We start from the raw sequence: 27,102 nt of genomic DNA, 5'->3' as shown, positions 1-27,102 counted from the left end.
TTGAGATTCATTTTCTTGCAGGCATATACAGAAAAACACAATAAAATGTACAAAAAAACTATACATAAACAAACAACCAATGTGCCAAAGAAGACCAACTGTGGAAATATAAAGAAAATGATATTGAGAGCATGAATTGCAGAATCCTTGAAAGTGAGTCTGTGGATAATAATTACAAGCTAGTTAACATTTTTGTTAAAGACAATTTTCCCTTTTTTTTTAGTTTTTCTCTCAGAATCTTCCACAGGACTAAATTGCTCAATCAAAACCTTCTCTGCTCTACAGGGCACAACCTAATTTTCTTCCTTCTACCTTATGGAGGTCTCTTGGCTGCAGGATTACTCTGGTAAATCTTTTCTGCAACCATGCTGAGCCTTAATCTACTTCAATATAATGCGATGGCCAAAACTGACTCCCGTTCTCCAACTAGTCTCTAACTTGTGGAGTATAAAGGTTAGCAATCTTCCTTGCTTTTCCATTTTTCCCTCTTCTCTATAAAGCCAAAGATTCTGTCTGCTTTTTTCAATTTCTGTCATTGTCAAAAGTCTTTTGTCTGCTCACTCTTTAGTCTCTGTGTTCCTGCATCCCCTTCAAAAATGAACCGTTTAGTTCAAATCATCTCTTCCCATTTCTTTTTCTGTAATGCATCACGGCCTCTAGACTCTTTGTCTTGTGAGGTGCTTTCTCTGATGTGCAGCATTGTGGTGAACTACAGGAACTGTGGCCGGCTCCTCCATCATAATCCTTTTGCCTTTTCTCCTCATCCACTAGGTCATTGTGCTTTCACCCATTAAAAGTTCATATGAAATTTATTATCGAAGTATGTACATATCACCATATACTACCCTGAGATTCATTTTCTTGTGGGCATTCATAGTAGAGCAAAGGAATACCATAGAATCAGCAAAGAACTACATACAAGCAAAGAAAGACAAGTAACCAATATGTAAAATCAGTTAATTAATATTGAGAAAATGAGTTGTAGAGTCCTTGAAAGTAGGCTGATTGGTTGTGGAACTACAATTGTAGTTCATTGTTGAGCTGAGTGAAGTTAACCCTTTTGGTTCAGGATGGTTGAACCCTGATGGTTGAAGGATAATAATTGTTCCTGAACCTGGTGGTATGAGACCTTAATCTCCTGTACCTCCTTCTGAATGGTAGCAGTGAGACCCTGAACTCCTTCTACACAGCTTTGAAACCCATTCATTTCCTTGATATTTCCAGAACTTTTTCCTAATCCACGACTCTTGCATGACTGATAAAAAACCCCACACACAAAGAGTTCTGTGTTCATCTGGTCACCTCATTACAGGAAGGATGTGGATGTTATAGAAAGAGTGCAGAGGAGATTTACAAAGATGTTGCCTGGATTAGAGAGCATGCCTTATGAGAATAGGTTGAGTGAACTTGGCCTTTTCTCTTTGGAGCGACGGGAGATGTGAGGTGACCTGATAGAGGTGTATAAGATGATGAGAGGCATTGATTGTGTGGATAGCCAGAGGTTTTCTCCCAGGACGGAAATGGCTAACATGAGGAGGCACTGTATTAAGGTACTTGGAAATATGTAGGTACAAGGGGGATGTCAAGGGTAAGTTTTTCACACAGAGAGTGGTGGGTGCATGAAATGCACTGCCAGTGAAGGTAGTAGAGGCAGATACAATAGGGTCTTTTAAGAGACTCTTAGATAAGTACATGGAGCTTAGAAAAATAGAGGGCTATGGGGTAGGGTAATTCTAGGCAGTTTCTGGAGTAGATTACATGTTTGGCACAACATTGTGGGCCAAAGGGCCTGTAATGGCCTGTAGATTGCTATGTTCAATGTTCTACGTTTTTGTTGGGCCTCACCTAGTGGGTGGAGAATCCTGAGGACTGGAATTAGAATTAGAATTGCAATGGTCCAATGTACCAAGAATGAGTGAAAAGCTCGTCTTGCGTACTGTGCACTGAGGTAGAACAAGGCAGCATGCTGTTGGTGCAAGGCTTTACAGCTCTGGCTGTGAGATCAGGGTTCGATTCCTGCCGCTGTTCTTAAGGAGTTTGTATGTTCTCCCCAAGTGGATATCCTCTGTGTGCTCTGATTTCCTCTCACAATAAGTTCTGATGGTTAGGGTTAGTGAGTTATGGGCATGCTATGTTAATGTGGCAAATGTGGTGATGCTTACAGGCTTCCCAGCACAATCCTTGCCGACTTGATTTGACATATTTCACTGCATGTTTTGATGTACACATGACAAATAAAGGTAATCTAATCATGATAACACATTAAGAATGCAGAATAAAGTTTAACAGCTAAGAGAAAGTGCATTGCAGGTAAACAATGAAGTGTGAGAATATAACGGGGTCAAGAATCCAACATATTGTATTAGACAATCATTTAATAGTTTTATAAAAGCAGGTTAGAAGTTGTCCTTAAGCCTGGTGGCATGCTCTTTCAGGCTTTTGTATCTTCTGCCCAATGAAAGAAGGGAGAAGAAAGAATGCCGGGGGTGTGTAGGGTCTTTGATTATGCTGGCTGCTTTACTGAGTCAGGGAGAAGTATAGATAGAGTCCGTGGAGGGGAGGCTGGTTCCTGTGATGTGCCGAGCTGTGTCCACAACTCTCTCCAGTTTCTTGTGATCACAGGCAGAGCAGCTGTCACACACACAAAGCCATTAAGCATCCAGATGTTTTCTGTGATGCGTAAATAAAAACTGCAAGGACATGCCAAATTTCTTTAACATCAGGAGGAAGTGGAGGCATTGGTGAGTTTTCTTGGCTGTGTCATCTCCATGGTTTGACCAGGACAGACTGTTGGTGATGGTCATTTCTAGGAACTTGAAGGTCTCAACCCGCTCAGCCTCAACATAAGGTGATGATTTGGGAATGGCGTGGGGCTAGATGATGGTGATGGCCAATGCAGGCAGGGTGCATTTGACCTTCTCATCTGTGAAAGTTTAGATCTACTGTAGTTCCATCTCTTTCATTTTGTTGTTGTTCAAACCGCCTGCCTGCAAAAACCGTTTGAATAAAATATATTGTGCATTATCCTTTATTTATTTCCAATTTAATATGTAATTTGCAGTTCGTGATGGGGACATGGTGAAACATTATAAAATCAGGCAGTTGGATGAAGGAGGCTTTTTCATTACACGAAGATCAACATTTCAAACGCTGGCCGAGCTGGTCAACAGCTACATGATGAACCAAGATGGGTTGTGTACCAAACTTCAGATTCCATGCAGGAAGGTGAGATAAATACTCAAATATACTACATAAAGTATTAAATCATTTATTCATTCTTAATGATCTGAACTCAATAGTAATGTCCTCCAAGAGAACCACAAACTTGCCGTAGGATTTGGAGGCTTGCGTGCCTCTATGACCCAGAGAGCTATGTTGGCTGGAGTCAGGACTTTGTGCTTTGAATTTTGGTAGGGATATCCATGCCAAACAGGCCAAAAATAGAGGCCAGACTAAGGGTGGTCCACCTGCCCTCCAAGTTCGGGGGGTCAACTTTGGGCTAACAGCCCTGACTGGTCAAAAGAAAGAATCTGTTATGGAAACAGCAATGACAAATCCTCTTGTAGATGGGTGCAATGTTATATGGCCAAGGACAGATGGTGATGGAGGTCCTTCATTGCTGGCCAGTGGCGTAATGGGCAGTCACTAACAGCAGTATTGAGAGAATGCCTTTGCTCACCATAAAGTTTTCTGAAGTTTTCAGATGATGTGCTTGTTGATTCTAACTTAGAAGTGCTGGCACTTCAAAATGCACAGCCCTCTACCTGTCTAACAGCACAAGCACCCAACAACAAGAAATAAAATGGTTCAAATGGTACAACTTAACATCAGGGAAAGTATACAGTATACAACCTGAAACTCTTCACAGACATCCATGAAACAGGAAACCCCAAAGAACGAATGATAGTAACTTCAAAACCCTAAACAAGTCAAGTCAAGTCACTTTTTATTGTCATTTCGATCATAACTGCTGGTACAGTACACAGTAAAAACAAGACAACGTTTTTTCAGGACCATGGTGCTACATGAAACAGTACAAAAACTACACTGAACTACATAAAAACAACACAGAAAAAACTACACTACACTACATACCTGCCCAGGAGTGCATAAAGTGCACAAAACAGTGCAGGCATTACAATAAATAATAAACAAATAATAAACAACCCCCCCATTCCCCTCCCACATATAAGCAGCAGCAGAATCATCGACCCTCACCCTCCCCTTCCCCCCCAGTTGCTCCAGCAGAAGTCGACTATATGCCCTGGAGCCCACTCCACCATTACAAACTTGGCCCATCTTAGTCCTGAGGTATACTGTGTACTCCATGCTGTGATGATTTGTATATTTATCTATCTGTTGAGATCCAGTGTGGGGTAGGTCCTTCCAACCCTTCAAGCTGCGCCGCCCAGCAACCCTCCAGCCAAGCCGTGGGACAATTCACAATGACCAATTACCAACCGGTAATCCGGTGCCAACCGGTACGTCTTTGGAACGTGGGAGGACTTTGGAGCTCCCGGAGGAAATCCACGAGGTCACAGAGAGAACGTACAAGCTCCTTACAGACAGCAGCAGGAGTTGAAACCAGGTCGCTGGTACTGCAAAATGTTGCATCGAACACTATGCTACTGTGCCACACTGCGAATGATGAAGTAGTGGAGCAGACTCGATGGGCCAAATGGCCAAATTCTGCTCCTATATCTTATGCTCTTATGACCTGCTGACGTGCCCTAGCATTTTGTGTGTGCTGTTACGTATTCCATGTTTGCTGATTCCCTTCTCTGAGGATTGTTATCTTGTTGTGGTGGAGAAGCTTGTGAGTTCCTGAGATCCCGAGAGCGATGCTGCCTGGAGCTTAGCCATGGTAGGGTCACCCAAGGTGGAGTCTACAGACAAAGGGCAATCCCACCAGGACCTCAGTGGGGGAGCTGGCAGAAGATGGTGACACACCACAACGGCAGTGAAGGGTCCCCAGTCATCTTGCATTCCATGAAACTGGATCCTGACCCGATCTGTCAAAGACCATGTGGTGGCTGCCCATGTACATAAGCCACTCCATGTTAAGCAAAGTCACACACAGGCGAATTCCATATCAGGCAATCCACCCCTAATATCCTGGATTCCATTTGTCCCATGGAGTCATTGAGTAGCATGGAACCAGACCCCTCACACCAAACCATTAATCCCACTTTAGATAGATAGATACTTTATTCATCCCCATGGGGAAATTCAACTTTTTTCCAATGTCCCATACACTTGTTGTAGCAAAACTAATTACATACAATACTTAACTCAGTAAAAATATGATATGCATCTAAATCACTCTCTCAAAAAGCATTAATAATAGCTTTTAAAAAGTTCTTAAGTGGTTTACTTAAATACATTAAATACAATCAACCCCGGCACTTTAACATATCTTACTCCTGGCGGTTGAATTGTAAAGCCTAATGGCATTGGGGAGTATTGACCTCTTCATCCTGTCTGAGGAGCATTGCATCGATAGCAACCTGTCGCTGAAACTGCTTCTCTGTCTCTGGATGGTGCTATGTAGAGGATGTTCAGGGTTTTCCATAATTGACCGTAGCCTACTCAGCGCCCTTCGCTCAGCTACCGATGTTATACTCTCCAGTACTTTGCCCACGACAGAGCCCGCCTTCCTTACCAGCTTATTAAGACGTGAGGCGTCCCTCTTCTTAATGCTGCCTCCCCAACACGCCACCACAAAGAAGAGGGCACTCTCCACAACTGACCTATAGAACATCTTCAGCATCTCACTACAGACATTGAATGACGCCAACCTTCTAAGGAAGTACAGTCGACTCGGTGCCTTCCTGCACAAGGCATCTGTGTTGGCAGTCCAGTCTAGCTTCTCGTCTAACTGTACTCCCAGATACTTGTAGGTCTTAACCTGCTCCACACATTTTCCATTAATGATCACTGGCTCCATATGAGGCCTTACATTGTGATAACAGGATGGTGGCGACAGGAAGACTTAAGCAGACTAGGTCTTGATTACAAAATAAAATAACTTCAACAGTTCTAACAGCAAATCCATATTTTCAATTGCAACAATGCAAAGTTCAAAGTAAAATTATTATCAAACTATGTATATGTTACCATGTTACCTTAAGATTTATTTCCCTTCAGGCATTCACAGTAAAATGACATGGCGTGATAGCGTAGTGGTTAGCACAGCACCTTACAGTACCAGTGACAAGGGTTCAATTCCTGCCACTGCCTGTAAGGAGTTTGTATGTTTTCCCCGTGACCATCTGGTTTCCTACAGTTACTCCAGTTTCCTCTCACAGTTCAAAGATGTACTGGTTGGTAGGTTAGTTGTCCTGTGATTGGGCTAGGATTAAATTAGGGGATTGCCAAGTGGCTCAAAGAACTGGAATGGCCTATTCTGCGATGTACCTCAATAAATAAAGACAAATAAAAAAAGCGGAAGAAATACTGCAGAATAGCATCAAAGAATAACCACATGCAAAGAAAGAGCGATGGATGCACATTATAGCATAATTAATGAAGTTCTTGAAACTTGGGTGTCGTCACTACTGCATTCCATGTTTCTGCTTTGAGGGTTTGCCTGCGGTTCCCTGAGACCACACTAGCATGATCCACATCCCGACTTATTAATTACTGGCCCTCACTATTCTTTCTGCTGGAATATATGGGAGGAGAGAAGTGTCATGGTCCCGATTGTTTATTCCCTATCTTGCTCCCAGTTTCTGTTGATTGTGCCACGGCTCCAACCATTAATTTCCCAATTGCTTCTAATTTGCTTTGATGACGGCACACCTGGTTTCCATCAAGAACCGCAGTATAAGAACTCTGGCGTCACAACCACTAGTTGCCAGTTCGTTGATCTTTTTTCCTGTCAGTAAACTACATTTCCCAACTGCTTAGAACTGTTTGTTCTAAGATTAGCTCCAGTTTCAAGGTTTATCTATGGGACTCCGTTTCTCTGAGTCAAGGCTCCGTGACAAGGTTCCATACCAGGGCTCCGTGTCAAGTTCCCTCCTGCTTGCTGTTCGGCGTTTACACCCATGTAAACATCGAAACTCAATCTCCGTGGCCTGTGTCCTGCACTTGGGTTCGCTTCCTTCGCTCCTTATAACAAGAAGAGCCTGCTAGGAAAACAGGGGCTTGAACACGTGATTCAGGCTGACGCTGAAGTTCACGCTAAAGAGAGGCTACAATTCCAGAGCTGACTTGGACAGGTACATGGATGAGAGGTACATGGAGGGATTTGGTCCAGATGCAGGTTAGTGGGACTAGGCAGAAAGATGGTTCGGCACAGCCAAGAAGGGCCAAAAGGCCTGTTTCTGTGCTGTAATGTTCTATGGTTCTATGACTTCTTTGAGGTATAAAACATTCAACAAAGTCAGCACCACCTTGTGTGACACCACTCAACGATCATTGCGAGCTTTCACCCAGTGACCTGGTCTATATCTGTCTCTCAGATGACATCACCTGAAAGAAATAGATTACTGTTGACCTCACCAATAGTCTTCTGTGAACTCGCAACAGAAAATACTGACTAGATGCCAAAAGTGCTTTAATGGTGAAGTCATAGCAGGCATTATGAGATATGCAGATATTATAAGACTAAGAGGTATGCATGCAAAGAACCAGGAACAGGAATTGCTGCATTGCAAATGCATGTTGGTCAGCACAGTAGCTGGGCGTGTGTTTTCTCTCAGAAAATGATCAATTATGCTCATGCTGCTTTGGGTGATGTGGTGCAAAATCCAGAGCCTATGAAATGTTGCTTCGTACCACATGGGATCACGGGAGCTGAGCTCTAGGATGTGGCTTTTGTCTGCTCATGGCGGAGACAAGCTGATGTGACAGCTGTGCTGAAGTAGCATTATGCTGCCCTGCCACCACTGTCTCTAAGGAGATTTTATGTTCTCCCCGTGACTGAGCGGGTTTCCTCTGGGTGTCAGAGAATCATAGAGTCACAGAGAAACAGGCCCTTCAACCCTTCTAATCAATGCCAAAACCATTTAAACTGCCTACTTCCACCAGGACCTTAGCCCTCCGTAACCCTACCATTCATGTACCTATACAAACTTAAAATTGAAACCGAGCTCACACGCACCACTTGCACTGGCAGCTCGTACCACACTCTCATGACCCTCTGAGTGAAGACGTTTCCCCTCTTGTTCCTCTTAAACTTTTCACCTTTTACCCTTAACCCATGATCTGCAGTTTCCTCCCACGTTCCAAAACGTACAGTTTAGTAGTTTAATTGGCGTATTTGAGTGGCACAGGTTCGCTGGGCCTGTATCTCTAATTAAAAAAAAAATAAAATTATTGACAGGTTGCCTTGTGGGTGTTTTTCTCCCCCCTCATAAATTAAAGAATTCTTTTCACTTGCTCCTTGTGTGCTATTGAAAGTTCAAAATATGTCTGACTGTCTCTTTTTTAAACCATCAGTTGGACACACCGGTTACAGTTGGATTGTCTTACAATACTGAGGATCAATGGGAAATCCCTCGTAGCTCTCTGAAGCTGGTAAAGAAATTGGGTGCGGGAACATTTGGAGAAGTATGGCAAGGAGTTTGGAATGACAGAACCCCAGTTGCCGTAAAAACACTAAAGACCGGTATGATCACTCATTTGATAACTCATTCTCACTGCTGTTTGTAAGGAGTATGTGAGCGATGTTTTTTTTTGTAATTTATTTTTTAATTGAAGTTCATCATCAAACAAACATTTCCGTAAGATGTATTTCAGACATTGTACATATATATCACATAATCATATATATCACGTATCTCCACAAAGTATTTAATAAAATCCTAAACCATTTTTCCCAGTATGAATCAAATTGTTCCAGCTTATGATTAACAGATGCTGTTAGTTTCTCCATTTTGTAAATGTCCATTGTAATTTTTTAAAGGCGTGCTGATCAGAAACTAATTATGAGGGGGGGGGGGGTTTATAAAAATCGCTCTCATAAAATTATGAGGGGATAGATAGAGTTGACGTGGATAGGCTTTTTCCATTGAGTAGGGGAGATTCAAACAAGAGGACATCAGTTGAAAGTTAGGGGGCAAAAGTTTAAGGGTAACACGAGGGGGAATATCTTTACTCAGAGAGTGGTAGCTGTGTGGAATGAGCTTCCAGTAGAAGTGGTAGAGGCAGGTTCGGTATTGTCATTTAAAGCAAAATTGGATAGCCATATGGACAGGAAAGGAATGGAAGGTTATGGGCTGAGTGCAGATCAGTGGGACTAGGTGAGAGTAAGCGTTTGGCACGGACTAGAAGGGCCGAGATAGCCTGTTTCTGTACTGTAATTGCTACATGGTTATATGGTTAATTATTACTGTGGTAACTTCTACTTACAAAAGGACCACTTGGTAATTTTATGGCCAAAAGAGCATATTTATCTGGGGCGGCAAATGATATTTACAATACAGAGGCTTTCAGGTACCTTGTGTGACATGGGTGGAGGAATTATATACAATGCACACTGGAAGTAAAAACCCCGTCAACCCCGGAACCAACCTCTCGTTACCAACAGCTTCCCGATTAGTATTAACTTACTTTTAATAATACATTACAACAATTACTAAAGCAGATGTTGGCTTAGAAATGGTTCCACGTGGAAAGTATTGGGTAGGGTTCCAGAGGCTTAGATATTTTTGATATATTGTGTGCAGTTCTGTTCACGCCGTTACCGGAAGGATATGGCAACTTTGGGAAGGGTACAGGAGCAGTTTAGCAACCTGCTGCCTGGATTAGAGGGTATGAGCTATTAGGAGAGGTCAGAGAAGCTTGGTTGGTTTTTTTTCTGGAGGATTGGAGGTTGAGGGGAGACCCAATAGAGCTTTTAAAAAAGGAAGAGGGTCTATTAGATAGGGTGGGTAGTTGAATTCTTTTCCCTCGGTTAGAAATATTGAACACCAGAGGACATGTTTTTAAGGGGAGAGGGGAAAAGCTTAAAAGAACTGTTCAGGGTGAGTTTTTTTAACACAGACGAGGTGCCTTGAATAGACCGACAAGAGAAGTGGTGGAAGCCGTTTAAGAAGCCATTTGATGGATGCAAGAATGTGCAAGGAATAGAGGGATATGGATGAAGAGATTTTGTTTGAATCGGCATTGTGAGCTGAAGAAGCTGTTCCTGTGCTGTGTGGTTGTTTGTCCCATTATACCACATCCCTACGGGCTTTGCACTTGCAAATGGTTGCAAGGGAAATTTTTTTAAGGGTGGGGTGGAGGAATTGAGAGGTAAGTGACCTAGCAGGAGTTTGAGGAGATGATTTTTGGGGATAAGTTTGTGGAAAGTATCAAATCGAGTTCTGAGGCACAATGAGGAAATCAACCAGGAGCCAGGCAGAGAAATGAAGACTTGTGGGGGGAGGTAGAAGTGGCAGTAAATGTAAGGAGGAATGAGGGGGTTTATGAATGATTAAAGTTTATAAGAAGGGGTGTTAGTTGAGGATAATATCCTCAACAGTGAATCAGGTATGGGGGTGGTCCTTTCATTAATGCCAAAGTTCTACCCCATTTGTCTAAGATCGGCATCAATGTTCTATTGAATTTAGAACATAGAAACATAGAAAACCTACAGCACAATACAGGACTTTTGGCCCACAAAGTTGTGCTGAACATGTCCCTACCTTAGAAATTACTAGTCTTCCCCATATGGTCAGCTGGTGGCGCAGTGACATCAGTGCTGCACTCCGGAACGGAGGTTCCCGGGTTCGAATCCAGTTGGGCCATTCCCGAGTACGCTTTCCATCCATGCCAGGTCGAGGGGTGAGCTCGCAACTTGACCTCGTAAAATAACTAAAACACTGCAAAATGTCTGTATGAGGAGTGGTGCACCACACAGTCTTTAGTTCCGCACCTTGTAAAAATGCCTGACGCTGACATCATCATCATCATCCCCATAGCCCTCTATTTTTCTAAGCTCCATGTAACTATCCAAAAGGGTCTCTTAAGAGACCCTATCGTATCCGCCTCCACCACCATTGCTGGCAGCCCATTCCACGCACTCACCACTCTGGGTAAAGCCATCAGGCCATTGAACACAATAGACATCAACATGGGCACTTGGTTGGGTGCTTTGTTCAGGCTGGAGAAAAACAGGAAACACTTTGTTTTGAAAATAGAAGCAGGGAACGAAAGTCATAAATGCAAAAGATTCTGCAGATGCTGGGAATCCAAAGTAGCACACACAAAATGGTGGAGGTCCTCAACAGGTCAGGCAGTATCTATGAAAATGAATGAACAGTCAACATTTTTGGCAAAGACCCTTCATCAGGACTAGAAAGGAAGGGGGAATGTAACAGAATAAAAAGGTGGAGGAAGAGGAATGAAGATAGGCGAAGTCAGGTGAGTGAGAAAGGTAAAGAGCCCAAAGCCTTGACTGTTTACTCGGGAAAGGAAGCCAATCTTAGGTGGAGTGACTTTATTGATTTATTAGGATCTTGATGAGCAGACATGCAGTACAGTGTACTGTAAGTCATTAGAAATCATCACACACAAGCAAACCTGTTCCTTCCTTCCATGGAGATCTCTTTTCATCTCCACTTAATCGTTTCAGAAGGAGCAGAGATCAGAATTGGAAATTAATGATCTGGAAATTCATGGGATCAGTGGGATGTTTGTGTTCAGCATTTTGCTAGCTGCAAGCAGAATTTCTATCCCAGTTTATATCAGGAGACCACCATTAAGTATGGTCCTGAACCAATGTTCAATGTAACGTGATCAGCCTGGAATAGTGGTGGGCGCTGTGATCGAACCTAATTATCAATGCACAGGGACTGAAAATCTTTGGTTCACCAAGTAAGATCACTAATTCCTTAGGTACGGATTATAATCTCCCTGTTAAATTTTCTTGTGGATCTTGCTGGGTAAGAGTGAGTGAACAGAATTTGTTTGCTGTGTCCATTTTTAGGAACGATGGCCACAGAGGACTTCCTAAGGGAGGCGCAATTAATGAAAAAACTGAGACACCCCAAGCTAATTCAGCTGTATGCTGTATGCACCATCGAAGAGCCAATTTACATTATCACTGAATTAATGAAAAATGGGAGCTTGCTTGACTATTTACACAGTAAGTATGGTGTCTTTTTAGAATCTACCAGGCGTTTGTTCAGTAGGAAGAAAGTACAATGGATACGTATGATGTTAACTTAGCACGACAATAGATGCATTGCTATTAATTCCAAAGGGGAATGAAATGTAGGAAGTGAGCACCTGCTGAGGATCCCTGTGAAGTTGATGTGAGATTGTGCTCATTTGGATGGTTACCTCTGAAGAGGAATTGGCTTCTGTTTGATTTTATTGTGAGCCTGTCTCTGGGTGATTTAGAACTTATCATAAAGATGACAAAGCTTTTACACATTGAGATGTAATGTGAAGCTATCTCTATTTCTGATGCTTGTAAAAGTAATCTAAGGCATTTAAACTTATAGTGACTGAAAGGCTGCCACTTTTTGCACCTCTTAAGAGGGTTTAAAGCCAAATTTATCATCAAAGTATGTACATATGCATAATTTGTATGTTTATTTTGTATATTTATGTATTTTATTCATATGTATATGTATTAATTAGGTGGCAGGGTCGAGATGTTTGTACCAAAGATGCTTCTTCCCTCCGCTAGCCTGCAGGTCACCCTTGGGCAAGGTGTAGCACCTGCTTAGCCACCGATCAGGGTCACATGAATCTATGGGTGCTGGATGGTTGTATGAACAGCCGGTGCATATCACAAGTCCTGGTTATGTGACCACTGACGCCAAGCAGACAATCTTTGAAGAGTATTGATCATGGCTGGGGTCACCCATCTTGTAAGGACACTGCCCAGAAGAAGGCAATGGATATGACACGGCACATAATAATGATGATGATGATGATGATATGTATAAAATACACATAACATACCTATGTTTTTGTCACCTACCTACAGGAAAGATATCATATAACCATATAACAATTACAGCACGGAAACAGGCCATCTTGGCCCTTCTAGTCCATGCCGAATGCTTACTCTCACCTAGTCCCACTGGCCTGCACTCAGCCTATAACCCTCCAATCCTTTCTTGTCCATATACCTATCCAATTTTACTTTAAATGACAATATCGAACCTGCCTCTACCACTTCTACTGGAAGCTCATTCCACACAGCTACCACTCTCTGAGTAAAGAAATTCCACCTTGTGTTACCCCTAAACTTTTGCCCCCTAACTCTCAACTCATGTCCTCTTGTTTGAATCTCCCCTACTCTCAATGGAAAAAGCTTATCCACATCAACTCTATCTATCCCCCTCATAATTTTAGATACCTCTATCAAGTCCCCCCTCAACCTTATACACTCCAAAGAATAAAGACCTTACTTGTTCTCTGTACTCTGTAATCTTCTCTGTACTCTCTCTATTTTGTTGACATCTTTCCTATAATTCGGTGATCAAGAAAATAAAAATCATAAAAACAAGACATAACCTGTTCAACCTTTCTCTGTAACTTAGGTGCTGAAACTCAGGTAACATCCTAGTAATCTTCTCTGTACTGTCTGTATTTTGTTGACATCTTTCCTATAATTTGGTGACTAGAACTGATCAATATGTCAATAAGCTTGAAAGAATGCAGAGAAATTTACAAGGATGTTACCAGGCCTATGTTATAGAGAAAGGTTGAATAGGTTAGGACTGTATTACCTAGAGGTAGTAGAATGAGAGAAGATTTGATAGAGGTTTACAAATTTATGAGGGGTATAGATAGGATAAATGCAAGTATGCATTTTCCACTGAGGTTGGGTGAGACTAGAACTAGAGGTCATGGATTAAGGGTGAAAGGCAGGGACCATGAGGGAGAACTTCTTCACTCAGAGGGTGATGAGAGTGTGGATCGAGCAGGCAGTACAGGTGGTGGATGTGGGTTTGATTTCAACATTTAAGAGAAATTTGGGTAGGTACATGGATGGGAGGGGTATGGAGGGCTACGGTCCAGGTGCAGATCGATTGGACTAGACATATTAATGGCTAGGTATGAACTAGATGGGCTGAAGGGCCTGTTTCTGTACTGTAGTGTTTCTTGGCTTTATGACTATGTCACTGTACACTACCCTGAGATTTATTTTTTGCAGGCATTCGCAATAGGTTGTTACATTTTTGAGATTGTACATAAAACAAACCATATAAAAGTCCACTTGAACGCACATTAGTTATAGAGAAATTCCAGAAAATTCTTTCAAAAATATTTTGGAGCAACACACACAAAATGCTGGAGGAACTCAACAGGCCAGGCAGCATCTATGGAAAAGAGCAAACAGTTGATGTTTCGGGCTGAGACCCTTTGTTACTCTTTTCCATAGATACTGCCCAGCCTGCTGAGTTCCTCCAGCATTTTGTGTGTATTGCTTGGATTTCTAGAGTCTGCAGATCTTCTCTTGTTCAAAAATGTATTTGTGTTTTTGAGATCGAGAAGCTTGTGAGACACAAAATTCATTTAAATTTACTAAATGGTATATTTGAATATCCAGAAAGGATGCTGATGTTGCAGTGTTATCTGCTTTGGACATCTGTTTAGATCTGTGTCATTATTTTTGTAATGTATTGATCTATTGCTTTTAGAGCAATGACTCCCCCCCCCCCCACCCCAGCACGACATATTGATCTGTTGGCTACGCATTGTCCTCGCTCTCTTCTCTCTCACTGCAATGTGTATACAGTATACCAGTTAAAGCCATCTCTCGCGTGCGTGCTTTCATTTAATAGATATGTAGTTGCAAAGATACAATAAATTGGCAACGAGCACGAAACTGAAAATATCACAAACTACATCGACAGTTATGGTGGAAAACAGCGAGAGTTAAACAGCATGAGAAAGCCATCACAGATACTAACAAAGTACAGTGCATAATACGCAGTGAAGGACGCACTGAATTTAATGTGAAAATAATGTGGTGATGGCTTCATTCAGTAAAGTTGACAAATTTGATAGCGCTAAAGAAGGCTGGGAGTCATTATCGAGAGGTTGGAATTGTATTGTAACGTGAACAACATGGAAGAGCAGAATGAAGTCCCTACACTTCTTAGCTTAATGGGTGCAAGAACGTACACTTTCTTACACAACCTAGTAACCCCTGCAAAGCCAGCAAGCAAGACGTTTGATGAAGTTGTTATAATTTTACAAAATCACTTGAGCCCTAATCTACTGGTAATAGCTGAGAAATTTAGATGTTACAAAAGGAACCAGTCAAAGGATGAAAGCATTTCTGTATACCTTGCAGAACTGTGCAAATTTCCCCAGTACTGTGACTTTAGAGATGGACTTTCTGATGCATAAACACATACAGGCTTATATGCAGTTTGTATAGTCAAAGCACTCAAAAGAGGCTACTGTCCAAAAGATAGATGTCTTTTTTGCCAAGTTTGCAGATAATCCAAAGATTAGTGGAGGGGCAGGTAGTGCTGAAGAAACAGGAAGGCTGCAGAGGGACTTAGACAGATTAGGAAAATAACCAAGACAGAGACAAATAAAACACAATGTTGGAAAATGCATGGACATGCACTTTGCTAGAAGAAATAAGTGTGCAGAATAAATGGGGAGAAAATCCAAAAATCTGAGATGCAAAGGGACTTCAGAGTCTTTGTGCAGAACACCCTGAAGGTTAACTTGCCTGTTGAGTTGGTGGTGAGGAAGTCAAATGAAGTGTTAGCATTCATTTCAAGAGATCTAGAATGTAAGAGCAGGGATGCGATGCTGAGGCACTGGTGAGACCTCACCTTGAGTATTGTGACCAGTTTTGGGCTCCTTACCTAAGAAAAAAGTATGCTGGCATTGGATAGGGTTCAGAGGAGGTTCAGAAGGATGATTCCAGGAATGAAAGGATTACCATATGAGGAACATTTGATGGCTCTGCATCTGTACTCATTGGAATTTAGAAGGATAAGGGGGGAATCTCATTGGAACCTTTTAAATGTTGAAAGGCCTAGACAGAGTAGATGTGGAAAGGATGTTTCCCATGGTGGGAAAAGTCTTGGACAAGAGGCCACGGCCTCAGGATAGAGGGGTGTCTATTTAAAAAGAGATACGGAGAAATTTCTTTAGCCAGAGGGTGGTGAATTTGTGGAATTTATTACCAATGGCAGCTGTGGAGTCCAAGTCATTGGGTGTATTTAAGGCAGAGACTGATAGGTTCTTGATTGGCCACAGCATCAGAAGTTACTTATAGAAGGCCAGGGAGTGGGGTTGAGGAGGGGGAAAAAAAGGATCAGCCATAATTGACTAGTGGAGCAGACTCGATGGGCTACATGACCTAATTCTGCTTCTAGATCTTACAGTCTTGTAGTCTTATGGTCAAAAGAACCCTAACCTTAGAACAAGCATTGACCATTGCAATATCGTCAGAGACTGCAGCAAAGGATGCAGAACTACAGAAAATAGAGGTTAGAATGTGAAGTGCACAAAATGTCCCTGAAAGGTGTGTACAATGTACTGTGTATGTTAATCAAAATGGCTTCTTTGTTTTGTTAAGAGTAGGAATGCTTCTTTGTACGATAAGTGCTTTCTCTCACAGTTGTTTAGCTTTGGACTTGCTGATATGGGGATTGTATTCATTTGTTGACCAATGGGGAATGTTATTTTGTCTTGTGAGGCTGGGAGCTTGGGGGTTTTCGCGGTCTTTTCAGGGGAGTCAGGAAGAAGATGCTGAGGAAGGTGGACGTGCGCTGCACTGCTCGGTCGACCACCAGGGTGGTCCCAGGTGCAAGGACCTGGAGGTCGGAGGAAAGTGACGAGGGGTCGAATGTTTCGATGGTTGAGCTCCAACGATGTGCACTAAACTGACTGAACTTTGATAAGTTGGTGCCTTTTACTTTATTTTCTTTTCCTTCATATATACTGTATTGCATAGTACTCTTTTAGTTTAGTAAAATCTTTAAAGTGTATTCCATAACGGTATCTGGTGTGAGTTTGATATGGTGTGTGTGCGCGCGGCATAAACTTGATTCCCACAGCACCTGTGTGTACGGGAGATGAGGTTGGTGAGTGGCTGGATCTCCTTTTCCCCTAGACATATACCAGCCTGTTGGGTATGTGTTACAGGTGCAAAGAGCCAAAGATGTTACCAATGTGGTAAATCCTCCCATGATGTAGATCTGTCGGTTCAAAGCAAAAGTTTGTAGAAAGTGTCACAAAGTCACAGAGAGAGAATGTGCAAGGCAGACAAAAAGCACAGCTGAGTGAAAAGTCTCAAACACAAAACTAAACAAATGTATAAAGTTACCAAATGTAAAACAGAATCAGATAACAGAGTCTGACAAAGGTGAATTGTCATGCCTAGAATTGCATAGTATAAATGAAGCAGATCACAAGACGATCTGGATCACAATAGATGGGTCTGGTATGAAACTGAAAATGGAGCTGGATACAGGGTCAGCTTTGCTCATAATTCCAGAGGCCGACTACAACAGACTATTTTCTAAGATTCCATTAGAAAAGACCTCAGTGATGCTAAAGCTTACACGGATGAAAGCGGGTCTCCCAAAGGCAAACTGAAAATAAATGTGACGTATAGAGGCCAAACACAACAGTTAGAGCTTTATGTATTGAAAAGTGAAAGACCAACACTTTTCAGATATGAATGGTTGTGAAAAATCCAACTAGATTGCACTCAGTCAAAGCTCTCAGTGTGACATCAACAGGAATGACAGCCCAAACGGTCACACTAACCACAGCTGCTTAATGCTAGTGAGAAGGTGTTTGAGAAGGGGATTGGTAAACTCAAAGGCATGAAGGCCAGAACTTAACTGGATGAAAAAGCAATACCAAAATTCCTTAAAGTGCATCCAGTGCCTTACGCAGAATGTCCTAAAGTGGATGCTGAACTGCAGAGCTTGGAAGTATCTGGAATTCCCTCCAATATTGAGGAGAGTGATTGGGCCATGTCCATTGCCCCGGGATCAAGAAAGGGAAGGCCAGAGCCATTCGCATATAAGGGGATTTCAAGGTGAGCATCAACCTGGAGCTGTGTACTGTGCAGTATCCCTGCCACAAATACAAGACACTTTTGCATCTTTGGCAGGTAGGGAGAGGTTTTCATAAATTGACTTGTCACAAGCCTATCTGCAATTGGAGATTGAAGAGTCATGCAGGAAGTTCCTCACAACCAACACTCACAAGGGGCTGTTCCAGTATAATTGTATAAAACAGAGATGCGGAAAAATTTCTTTAGCCAAAGGTGGTGAATTTGTGGAATTTGTTGCCATATGCAGCTGTGGAGGCCAGATTGTTGGGTGTATTTAAGGCAGAGTTTGATAGGTTCTTGATTGGACTTGGCATCAAGGGTCACAGGGAGAAAGCTAGCATATGGGGTTGAGGAGGAGAAGAGAAAAAGGATCAGCCATGATTGTATGGTGAAGCAGACTCGATGGGCCAAAGTGCCTAATTTTGCTCCTATGTTTTATGGTCTTATGGACATTATTGTGACTGGCAAAAATGGTGAACAGCAACTTCCAGATCCTTGGTAAAGTGCTTACCAGACTGAGTGGGTAATGTCTGCATGCAAAGAAAGAGAAATGTGTGTTTTTCAAGAATGATTCTCGTATTGTGGACATGTCATTGACAAGCATGGCTTACAGAAGTCGCCAGAGAAGATTCAAGCAATGCTTCAGGCAGCCAAACTGGGAACTGTGTCACAACTCAGTTCATACTTGCACCTTTAAACTACGACCACTGGTTTCTCCCAAACTTTGCTCCAGCGCTGCACACATTGAACGCACTGTTACAGACAGGAGCAAGGTGGGAATGGTCAGAAAGATGTGAAGGAGCATTCAAGGAAACAGAGACAAATAACATCTGATGAACTGCTCACCCATTATGACCCATCCCTGGCGTACGATGTGTCCCCTTATGGCATCGGAGCCATTTTGTCACACATTATGAAAGATGGATCTGAACACCGAATTCCATTTGCTTCAAGATCACTCACCAAAGCAGAACGCAACTAAGCATAGATCGACCAAGAAGCCCTTGGTCTAGTGTGGGGAACAAAAGAGTTCCACCACTACCTCTGCGGACAAAGGTTTTCGCTAGTGACAGATCACCGGACTCTTGTGTCCATTTTCAATCCCAGCAAGGGAATTCCAGTGATGACTGCTACCTGGTTACAATATTGGCCGCTACTCCTAGGAGTCCACTCTTATGACATAGAGTTCAAGGGTACCAAACAACACAGCCTTGCTGATGGCTTCTCACGTCTTCCACTGTTGGCAACTGAAGAGGAAATGTCTTCATACCGTGACCCAGCAGAAGTCTTCACACCGCATTGGTGGACCAGTTGCTGGTACAGGGGGTTGTTGGGAGGTGTGCCTCAAAGGCCAGAAGGGCCTCCTCCGCACTGTATCTCAATAAATAAAATAATCTCTTGTGTCTAAAATGTTTTCCAATGCCTTGTGCTTTTGTGGTCCCTATCTAAACATTCCCCTTTCCTTTTGCACTAAATATGACTCATCGATGCCCTTTGTAATGAGGTAAACATTAGCAACACTACAGCTCACACCCAACAATATGTGTCACTGAACCTCCTTGTTTACAGCTTATAACAGTAAAATTAAAGATGGCAACAATCTTGATAAGATTCAATACTGACAGCAATGCTTAGCAGTCAGCAATATTAGGTATTACTGATCCACAATGGAGAACATAGTTTGAGAAGCAAGTTATGATGCAGAGATCTTCTTGCTTGACCAAAATAATTTTCAAACAAGTAGATGCCATGACCATATATTAAACATAAAACATGCAGAAGCAAACATGATATGAAATGCATTACAAACGTAAATGGAAACCAGTTCATGAACTCGATAGAAAAACCAATTGCTAGGTATTGTTCAGAGCCACTGTAAGAAAACATTCATTTCATTCCACTTCTCTCAGATGACATCAGATTCATTACAACACACACAAAATACTGGAGGAACTCAGCAGGTCAGGCAGCATCTATGGAGTGGAATAAATAGTCGACATTTAGGGCCAAGACCCTTCTTCAGGCATGGAAAGAAAGGGGGCAGTGGTCCTGTGTTGACCATGAATGTTGTGCCCCGGCTGTCTATGTGGTAAGCATGCCAGTACACAAGCCTGGGCAGTACAATATGGAGAGCAAGCTGTTGCCCTTGTAGGAATGTAGACCAAATGTGTGTGTGTGTGTGTGTGTGCGTGCGCGCGCATTTGTGGCTGCGCTTGCGTGCATGTGAGTTCATGTGTGTTGAGCGTGTGAGTGGGTGTATGGCTACTTAGTGTATGGCTAAGTGGGTCTGTGACTGAGTGAGCGTGTAACTGAGTGAGAGAGTGAGTGTGTGTGTTTGAGAGAGAGAGAGAGAGAGAGAGAGAGGGCAAGAGACAGAGAATGAGAGGGGTTAGAATTTGGAAGCTTCCAACCTCAACTATTGACAGCATAGTTACGAAAGGCGGGATGAAGAGATGGGGCTAAAGGAACACTAACTTTGCAGAGTTTGGAGAAGGTGAGAAGATTACAGGGATAGAGAAGGGTAAAACACTGGACCTGAGTTTTCCCAGTCTGTACCCAGCAATACGACACTGCACGATGCAATTAACTGCTGGGCCAGCTGGGAACCACTTTATTTTTGAATGTACAAGGATGGTCATTAAGCAGTGTGCACTGATATTTACGAAGCAAAACAGCACTCCAAAATGACAGGTAACATGATGGTCCCAGACACCACTGCTTCCTGATGGGACTGCTTAGTCACATTGAAACATCATTCAGCAAGAATTAATTTTAAGCATTTGCCTCATTAGAAGTTATTTGCTGAAAAGTGTGTCTTTGCAACTCCATTTCAATTAAATAAAAGCACGCACGTGGGAGATGGCTTTAACTGATGTATTCACACTGCAGCGAGAGAGAGAGAGAGAGAATAATGCATATGCGTGGATAACAGATCAATACATAATGCTAAGGGTGGGGTCTTTGCTCTAAAAGAAATAGATCCATACATTACACTTCCTCTCCCTTTAGATTAATGCAATGTATAACTGTATATGTACAAAACATTAAATTTCCCTTTCATAAACCCATATACCCAATAAACATGCTTTCACAACAACAGTCCACAAGTAGCTTCACTGTTCTAAAGGTTCAGTCTTATGGGTGGTGATCAGTTTTTTTCAGGATAGTGTCTCTGGACCTGTGGAGAGGCATCAGGTTTGGTTGGTGTCCTGTCTAAGATAATGTTCTTGGTTTCCGATGTCATGTTGCTGCCAGTGACATGATCATCACTGAGAGGTAAGTTCAGTGACTGTAATGTGTTCGTCTTGTTGGATGCAATCGACTCAGGTATGTTCTTCAGTGGAGTATCCAGTATCTGATCTACATGACGTCTCCACATCTGATCTCCAACATCCACTGTGTACATCAGTGGTCCAGTTCTTGTATCTATCCTACTGGGTGTCCACATGTCTTCTCGGTAATCGCATGTTAGGACTTCCTGTCCTATCTTTAAGCTCCTTGCTGCTTCACTAGGCAACCGGCTTAACTGCTTAGTCTGCACTTCCCTCTGGAGGTCTGGTTTCAGGAGGTCTATGCTAGATCTCAAGTTCCTGCTCATGAACAGTATTGCAGGTGTTTGACTTGTCGTCGCATGGACAGAGTTCCAATACACAAAAAGGAAGATGTCCACCTTGTGCAGTACAGAAATGTTCTCCTTGTCCATCACTTTAATGGACTTCTTGAAGGTTTGGATAAACCTTTCAGCCAACCCATTCATTGCTGGGTGGTGAGGAGCTGACTTCAAATGTCTGTGACTATTGTTCTTCATGAACAGTTGGAATTCTTCTGACAGGTATTGTGGTCTGCTGTCACTCACAATTTGTTCAGGTAAGCCATTTCTGGTGGACAATGTCCTCAGAGTGGAGACGGTGTTTGCTGAGGTGGTTGACTTCATTGATATGGCCTCAGGCATCCACAACAATCAGAAGCATGAGGTCCCTGAATAATCCAGCAAAGTCAATATGTACTCTTTGCCATGGTGACGACAGCCACTCCCGTGGGTGTAACAGTGCCTGTGGGGGTGCACTTTGAACTTTTTGACATCCTGAACAGCTTTTTACCAAGTACCTGATCACCACACATAGCTCCATGTGAGGCTCTTCATCTTGACTGTACCTAGGTGTCCTTCATGCAGGTTTTCTAACATTTGGTGCACAGTTCAGAGGGACCCACAACAAGAGATCCACATATCAGCTTCTTTGACATACTGACAGTTGGTCTTGACTCACTGAGAACTCTGGAAAAATAGAGTTTAAATCCTTGCCTAATCACGGGCAATTTACAATGACTGATTAACCTACAAACCGGTATGTCTTTGGGCTGTGGGAGGAAACCGGAGCACCCAGAGGAAAGCCACATGGTCACAGGGAGAAATTACAAACTCTCTATAGGTAGCGGCGGGAATTGAACCCAGGTTGCTTGTACTGTAAAGCGTTGTGATAACCTCTATGCTACCATGCCACCCCATCCCCAATCCGCAAATACTGGGAACCTACTGTAACACCCAAAAAGTGCTGGAGGAACTCAGCAGGCCAGGCAGCGTTTTGTGAAATGTTTACTCCTCTCCATAGATGCTGTCCAATCTGTGGAGTTCATTCTAAGCAAGGGCAGGAGAATAAGAATTGTTGAAAGTCAAGGTGACAGGCTGTTTAATGTACAGGATATACTGCAGGGCCGGATCCTGTGTCAAAACCTTGGGTGGTTGGAGACTACTGGAGGAGCAGACTGCTTAAAATGAGAGCATGCTGCGTAAAGTGATCGTTTGACCTAAACAAAGAAACATTGAGAAGTTTCAGCTGTGAGAAGCTGGTAGGAAGATATCATGTAATGGTGAGGTTGTATAAGACATTGGTGAGACCGAATTTGGAGTATTGTGTGCAGTTTTGGACACCAAATTACAGAAAGGATATTAATAAGGTTGAAAAAGTGCAGAGAAGGTTTACAAGGATGTTGCTGGGACTTGAGAAACTGAGTTACAGAGAAAGGTTGAATAGGTTAGGACTTTATTCCCTGGAGCGTAGGAGAATGAGGGGAGATTTGATAGAGGTGTATAAAATTATGATGGGTATAGATAGAGTGAATGCAAGCAGGCTTTTTCCACTGAGGCCAGGGGAGAAAAAAAACCCCAGAGGTCATGGGTTAAGGGTGAAGGGGGAAAAGTTTAAAGGGAACATTAGGGCGGGCTTCTTCACGCAGAGAGTGGTGGGAGTGTGGAATGAGCTGCCAGATGAAGTGGTGAATGTGGGCTCACTTTTGACATTTAAGAAAAACTTGGACAGGTACATGGATGAGAGGTGTATGGAGGGATATGGCCCAGGTGCAGGTCAGTGGGACTAGGCAGAAAAATGGTTCAGCACAGCCAAGAAGGGCCAAAAAGCCTGTTTCTGTGCTGTAATGTTCTGTGGTTCTATGTGGTGGAAAGCATGCGTGATGGATTAGAGTGCCAGCGACCTGGGTTCAGTTCCACTGCTGTCTGTAATTTCGCCCGGGCGCTCTGGTTTCCTTCTGCATTCCAAAGTAGTTTACTGGTTACATGGATGTAATTGGGTTTGTTGGGCCAGATTGGCCTGTTACCAACTGTATCTCTCAATAAATAATTAAAACTATCAAGAAGGTTCTCTCTAAGGAATGGCTATGGCAACTGACGGAATCACTAAAAACAGCAGCATTTGTGATGAGGAGCAAAGAGAAAGATAGTCTTCTATATTCCCATATGACTTTGAAGGAGGGAGCTTTGGCTCATTCTACTCCAGCTCACAGCATGTTATTCACCAATAATTTTCACTGAAAGTTATTATCCACACAATTCCATTAATCAATACCCCCCCAATCACCCCTCATTCTGCCCCCTAGATTCTACCACTCTACTCGAATTTTCAGAGGGCAGCTAACTTACCAAATGCATATTCTTGGGATGCAGGAGGAAACTAGGGTACAAGTGGAAACATGAAACATGAAAACTCCATGCAGACAGTATCCAAGGTCAGAATTGAACCCAGGTCACTGGGGCTATGAGGTAGCAACTTTACCAGCTGGTCCAGTGTGGCACCCACTCTGCTGAATACTGAACCTGGCATCCAAGACATGACCCTTATCAGGGAGTCCAAGCACATGAAGGCACATGCTTTAAGATGGTGCTGGTGGCCAATGAAACAAACAAAACAGCTAAATATTTTGTTAGACACTCTTTTCCTGGTAAACAATCACTGCAAACAATTGTCTATAACCTCCCTTTGGACTTGGAGGCAATTTGATGTGGTAGAACTGAGGTGTGAAGCAGGGAGCCCTTCACTGAGAGCGAAGGAGACCTGAGGCTTGCTCTATTTAAGCGCCATGGCAAATTGGAAAGGTCAGGTTCAGGCTGAGTCGAGGTAGCAGATTCTAGGCTTCAGAGTGTGCTGGAGTGATGATTGGACAATGATTTAGGCACCGTGCAGAATCAGGACCATAAGACCATAAGACCGGCAGAATTAGGCAATTCAGCCCATCGAGTCTTCTCCTCCATTCCATCATGGTTAATTCCAGATCCCACTCAACCCCATACACCTGCCTCCTCACCTTTGATGCCCCGACCAATCGGGAAACTATCAACTCCTGCCTTAAATATATCCACGGACTTGGCCTCCACCACAGATTCACCATTCTTTGGCTAAAAATATTACTCTTGACCTCTGTTTTAAAAGGTCGCCCCTCAATTTTGAGGCTGTGCCCTCTAGTTCTGGATACCCCCCACCATAGGAAACATCCTCTCCACATGCACCCTGTCTAGTCCTTTCAAAATTCAATAGGTTTCACTGAGATCCCTGCACATTCTTCTAAATTCCAGGGAGTATGGGTCCAAAGCTGCCAAATGCTGCTCGTATGTTAACCCCTGTGGTGAACTACATATACCTGTCTGGACTGCTCCTGTGGCTCCTCCCACAGACCCCTGCTGACTGCTCCTGTGGCTCCTCCCACAGACCCCTGTATAAAGGCGATTGAGGCCTGATGCCCGGCCTCATTCTCCAGGATGTAGTGTTGTTCATTCTTCCAGTCAATAAAAGCCGATACCTCGCTTCTTACGTCTCAGAGTGAGTTATTGATGGTGCATCAACCCCTTCATTCCAGGAATCATCCTCATGAACCTCCTCTGGACTCTCTCCTTTCTGAGATATGGGGCCCAGATCTCTTGATGGTACGCCAACTGTGGCCTGATTAGCGTCTTATTAAGCCCCAACATTATCTCCTTGTTCTTATGTTCTATTCCACTTGAAATAAATAGCAACATGGCTTTTGCTGCCTTTACCACAGACTCAACCTGTAAATTAACCATCTGGGAGTCTTGCATGAATATTCCTGTCCCTCTGCACCTCTGATATTTGAACCTTCTCCCCATTTAGATAATAATCTGCACTATTGTTCCTTTTGCCAAAAATACATTATCATACATTTCCCAGCACTGTATTCCATCTGCCACTTTTTTGCCCATTCTTCCAATTTTTCTAAGTCTTGCTGCAATCACATTGCTTCCTCAGCACTACCTACCCCTCCACCTATCTTTGTATCACTTGCAAACTTTGCCACAAAGCCATCTATTCCATTATCCAAATCATTGACAAACAATGTGAAAAGTAGAAGTTCCAATACTGACCCTTGAGGAACACCACTAGTCACTGGCAGCCAACCAGTAAGGGTGCCATTTATTCCCATTTGCTGCCCCCTGCCTGTCATCCATCCTCTATCCATGCCAGTATCTTTCCTGTAACGCCATGGGATTTTATCTTGTTAAGCAGCCTCGTGTGGCACTTATTAAAAGCCTTCTTGAAATCCAATAAAATGACATCCACTGCCTCTCCTTTGCCCTCCCTGCTTGCTACTTCCTCGAAAAATTTCCCTTTACAGAAACCATGCTGGCTTTCACTTATTTTATAATTCAACTCCAATTACCCTGAAACCTCATCCTTAATAATGGACTCCCAACACTTTCCCAAACGCTGAGGTTAGGCTAACTGGCCTATAATTTTCTTTCTTGCGTCTTATTCCCTTCTTAAAGAATAGAGTGACATTTGTAATCTTCCAGTCCTCCAGGGCCATGCCAGAATCAAGTGATTCTTGAAAGATCATGATAAATGCATCCATTATCTCTTCAGCAATCTCTCTCAGGACTGTGGAATGTAGTCCATCTGGTCCAGGTGACTTATCCACCTTAAGTCAGGGTCAGGCCGAATCGAGGTGGTGTTGTACAGGCCCCAGAGCATATTGAAGTTACTGAACCTGATGAATGGATCCGTTTCAGATTGAAAAAGTCAGGGAGTCAGGACCTGGGGGAAGGGACGGGCAGGTTCAGCTCACTGCTCCCCAAGGTTTTCTCGGCTCATTGCTGAGCTACAGTTCAGTGGATGATCTCTCCATGGATTTCAGTTCAGAATGTTATTTGCTTTTGGGCTTAACGTTTGCATGATTTGTTTCCTTCTCTCTGCACATTGGGCGCTCGGCGCTCTTTTTTCCAATGTGTTTCTTTGTTTTGTGGCTACCCGTAAGGAGACGAATCTCAAGGTTGTATAATATTTACATACTTTGATAATAAGTGTACTTTGAGCTTTGAACATGGTAAAGCAATAACTGTTGAGATCACTGGGGGGACAGCATGTAGATGATGACAAAATACTAACTCAAGATGATTTGGATGGACGTTTGTTTGCTTCATTTTGACTGCTATGTTAAATAATAAATAGACTCTTAAATAAATGTTTCAGCTGTGAGAATAAACACAACACAGTCCAGTTTTCAAATGCAATCTCTCTCAAAATGCCTTTTATTCCTGGTGGTATCCGATGGGGGGGTGACGATACGTCTCTACCAAAGGAGGTGTAAGGCGCTCCTTCCTTCCGCTAGCCTGCAGGTCATCCTTGGGCAAGGAGTAGCACCTGCTTAGCCCCCTGATCGGGGTCACATGAAGCCATGGGAGCAGGTGGTGGATGGCTGTATGAGCAGCCGGTGCAGATCACAAGTCCTGGTTATGCGACCACTGACGCCAGGCCGACAATCGCTGAAGAGTGTTGATAACGGCTAGCTGTTATCAGGTATAGTGGCAT

General features: G+C 43.0%; 1 protein-coding gene across 1 annotated transcript in view; it reads left to right on the top strand.

The window, feature by feature from the left end:
- The window catches only part of frk (fyn-related Src family tyrosine kinase), a 130,211-nt gene that overhangs the window by 89,918 nt on the left and 13,191 nt on the right, over positions 1–27,102 (top strand). Inside the window, exons 3-5 of the mRNA XM_073057434.1 lie at positions 3,062–3,225; positions 8,446–8,614; positions 11,918–12,076. Coding sequence (XP_072913535.1) covers positions 3,062–3,225; positions 8,446–8,614; positions 11,918–12,076 — 492 coding nt within the window. The remainder of the gene's footprint in view (positions 1–3,061; positions 3,226–8,445; positions 8,615–11,917; positions 12,077–27,102) is intronic.

The sequence above is a fragment of the Hemitrygon akajei genome, chromosome 9 (genome assembly GCF_048418815.1).
Source record: "Hemitrygon akajei chromosome 9, sHemAka1.3, whole genome shotgun sequence".
Lineage (NCBI taxonomy): Eukaryota > Metazoa > Chordata > Chondrichthyes > Myliobatiformes > Dasyatidae > Hemitrygon > Hemitrygon akajei.
Note: the sequence above shows the minus strand (reverse complement) of the source record. Positions and strands in the feature narration are given on the sequence as shown.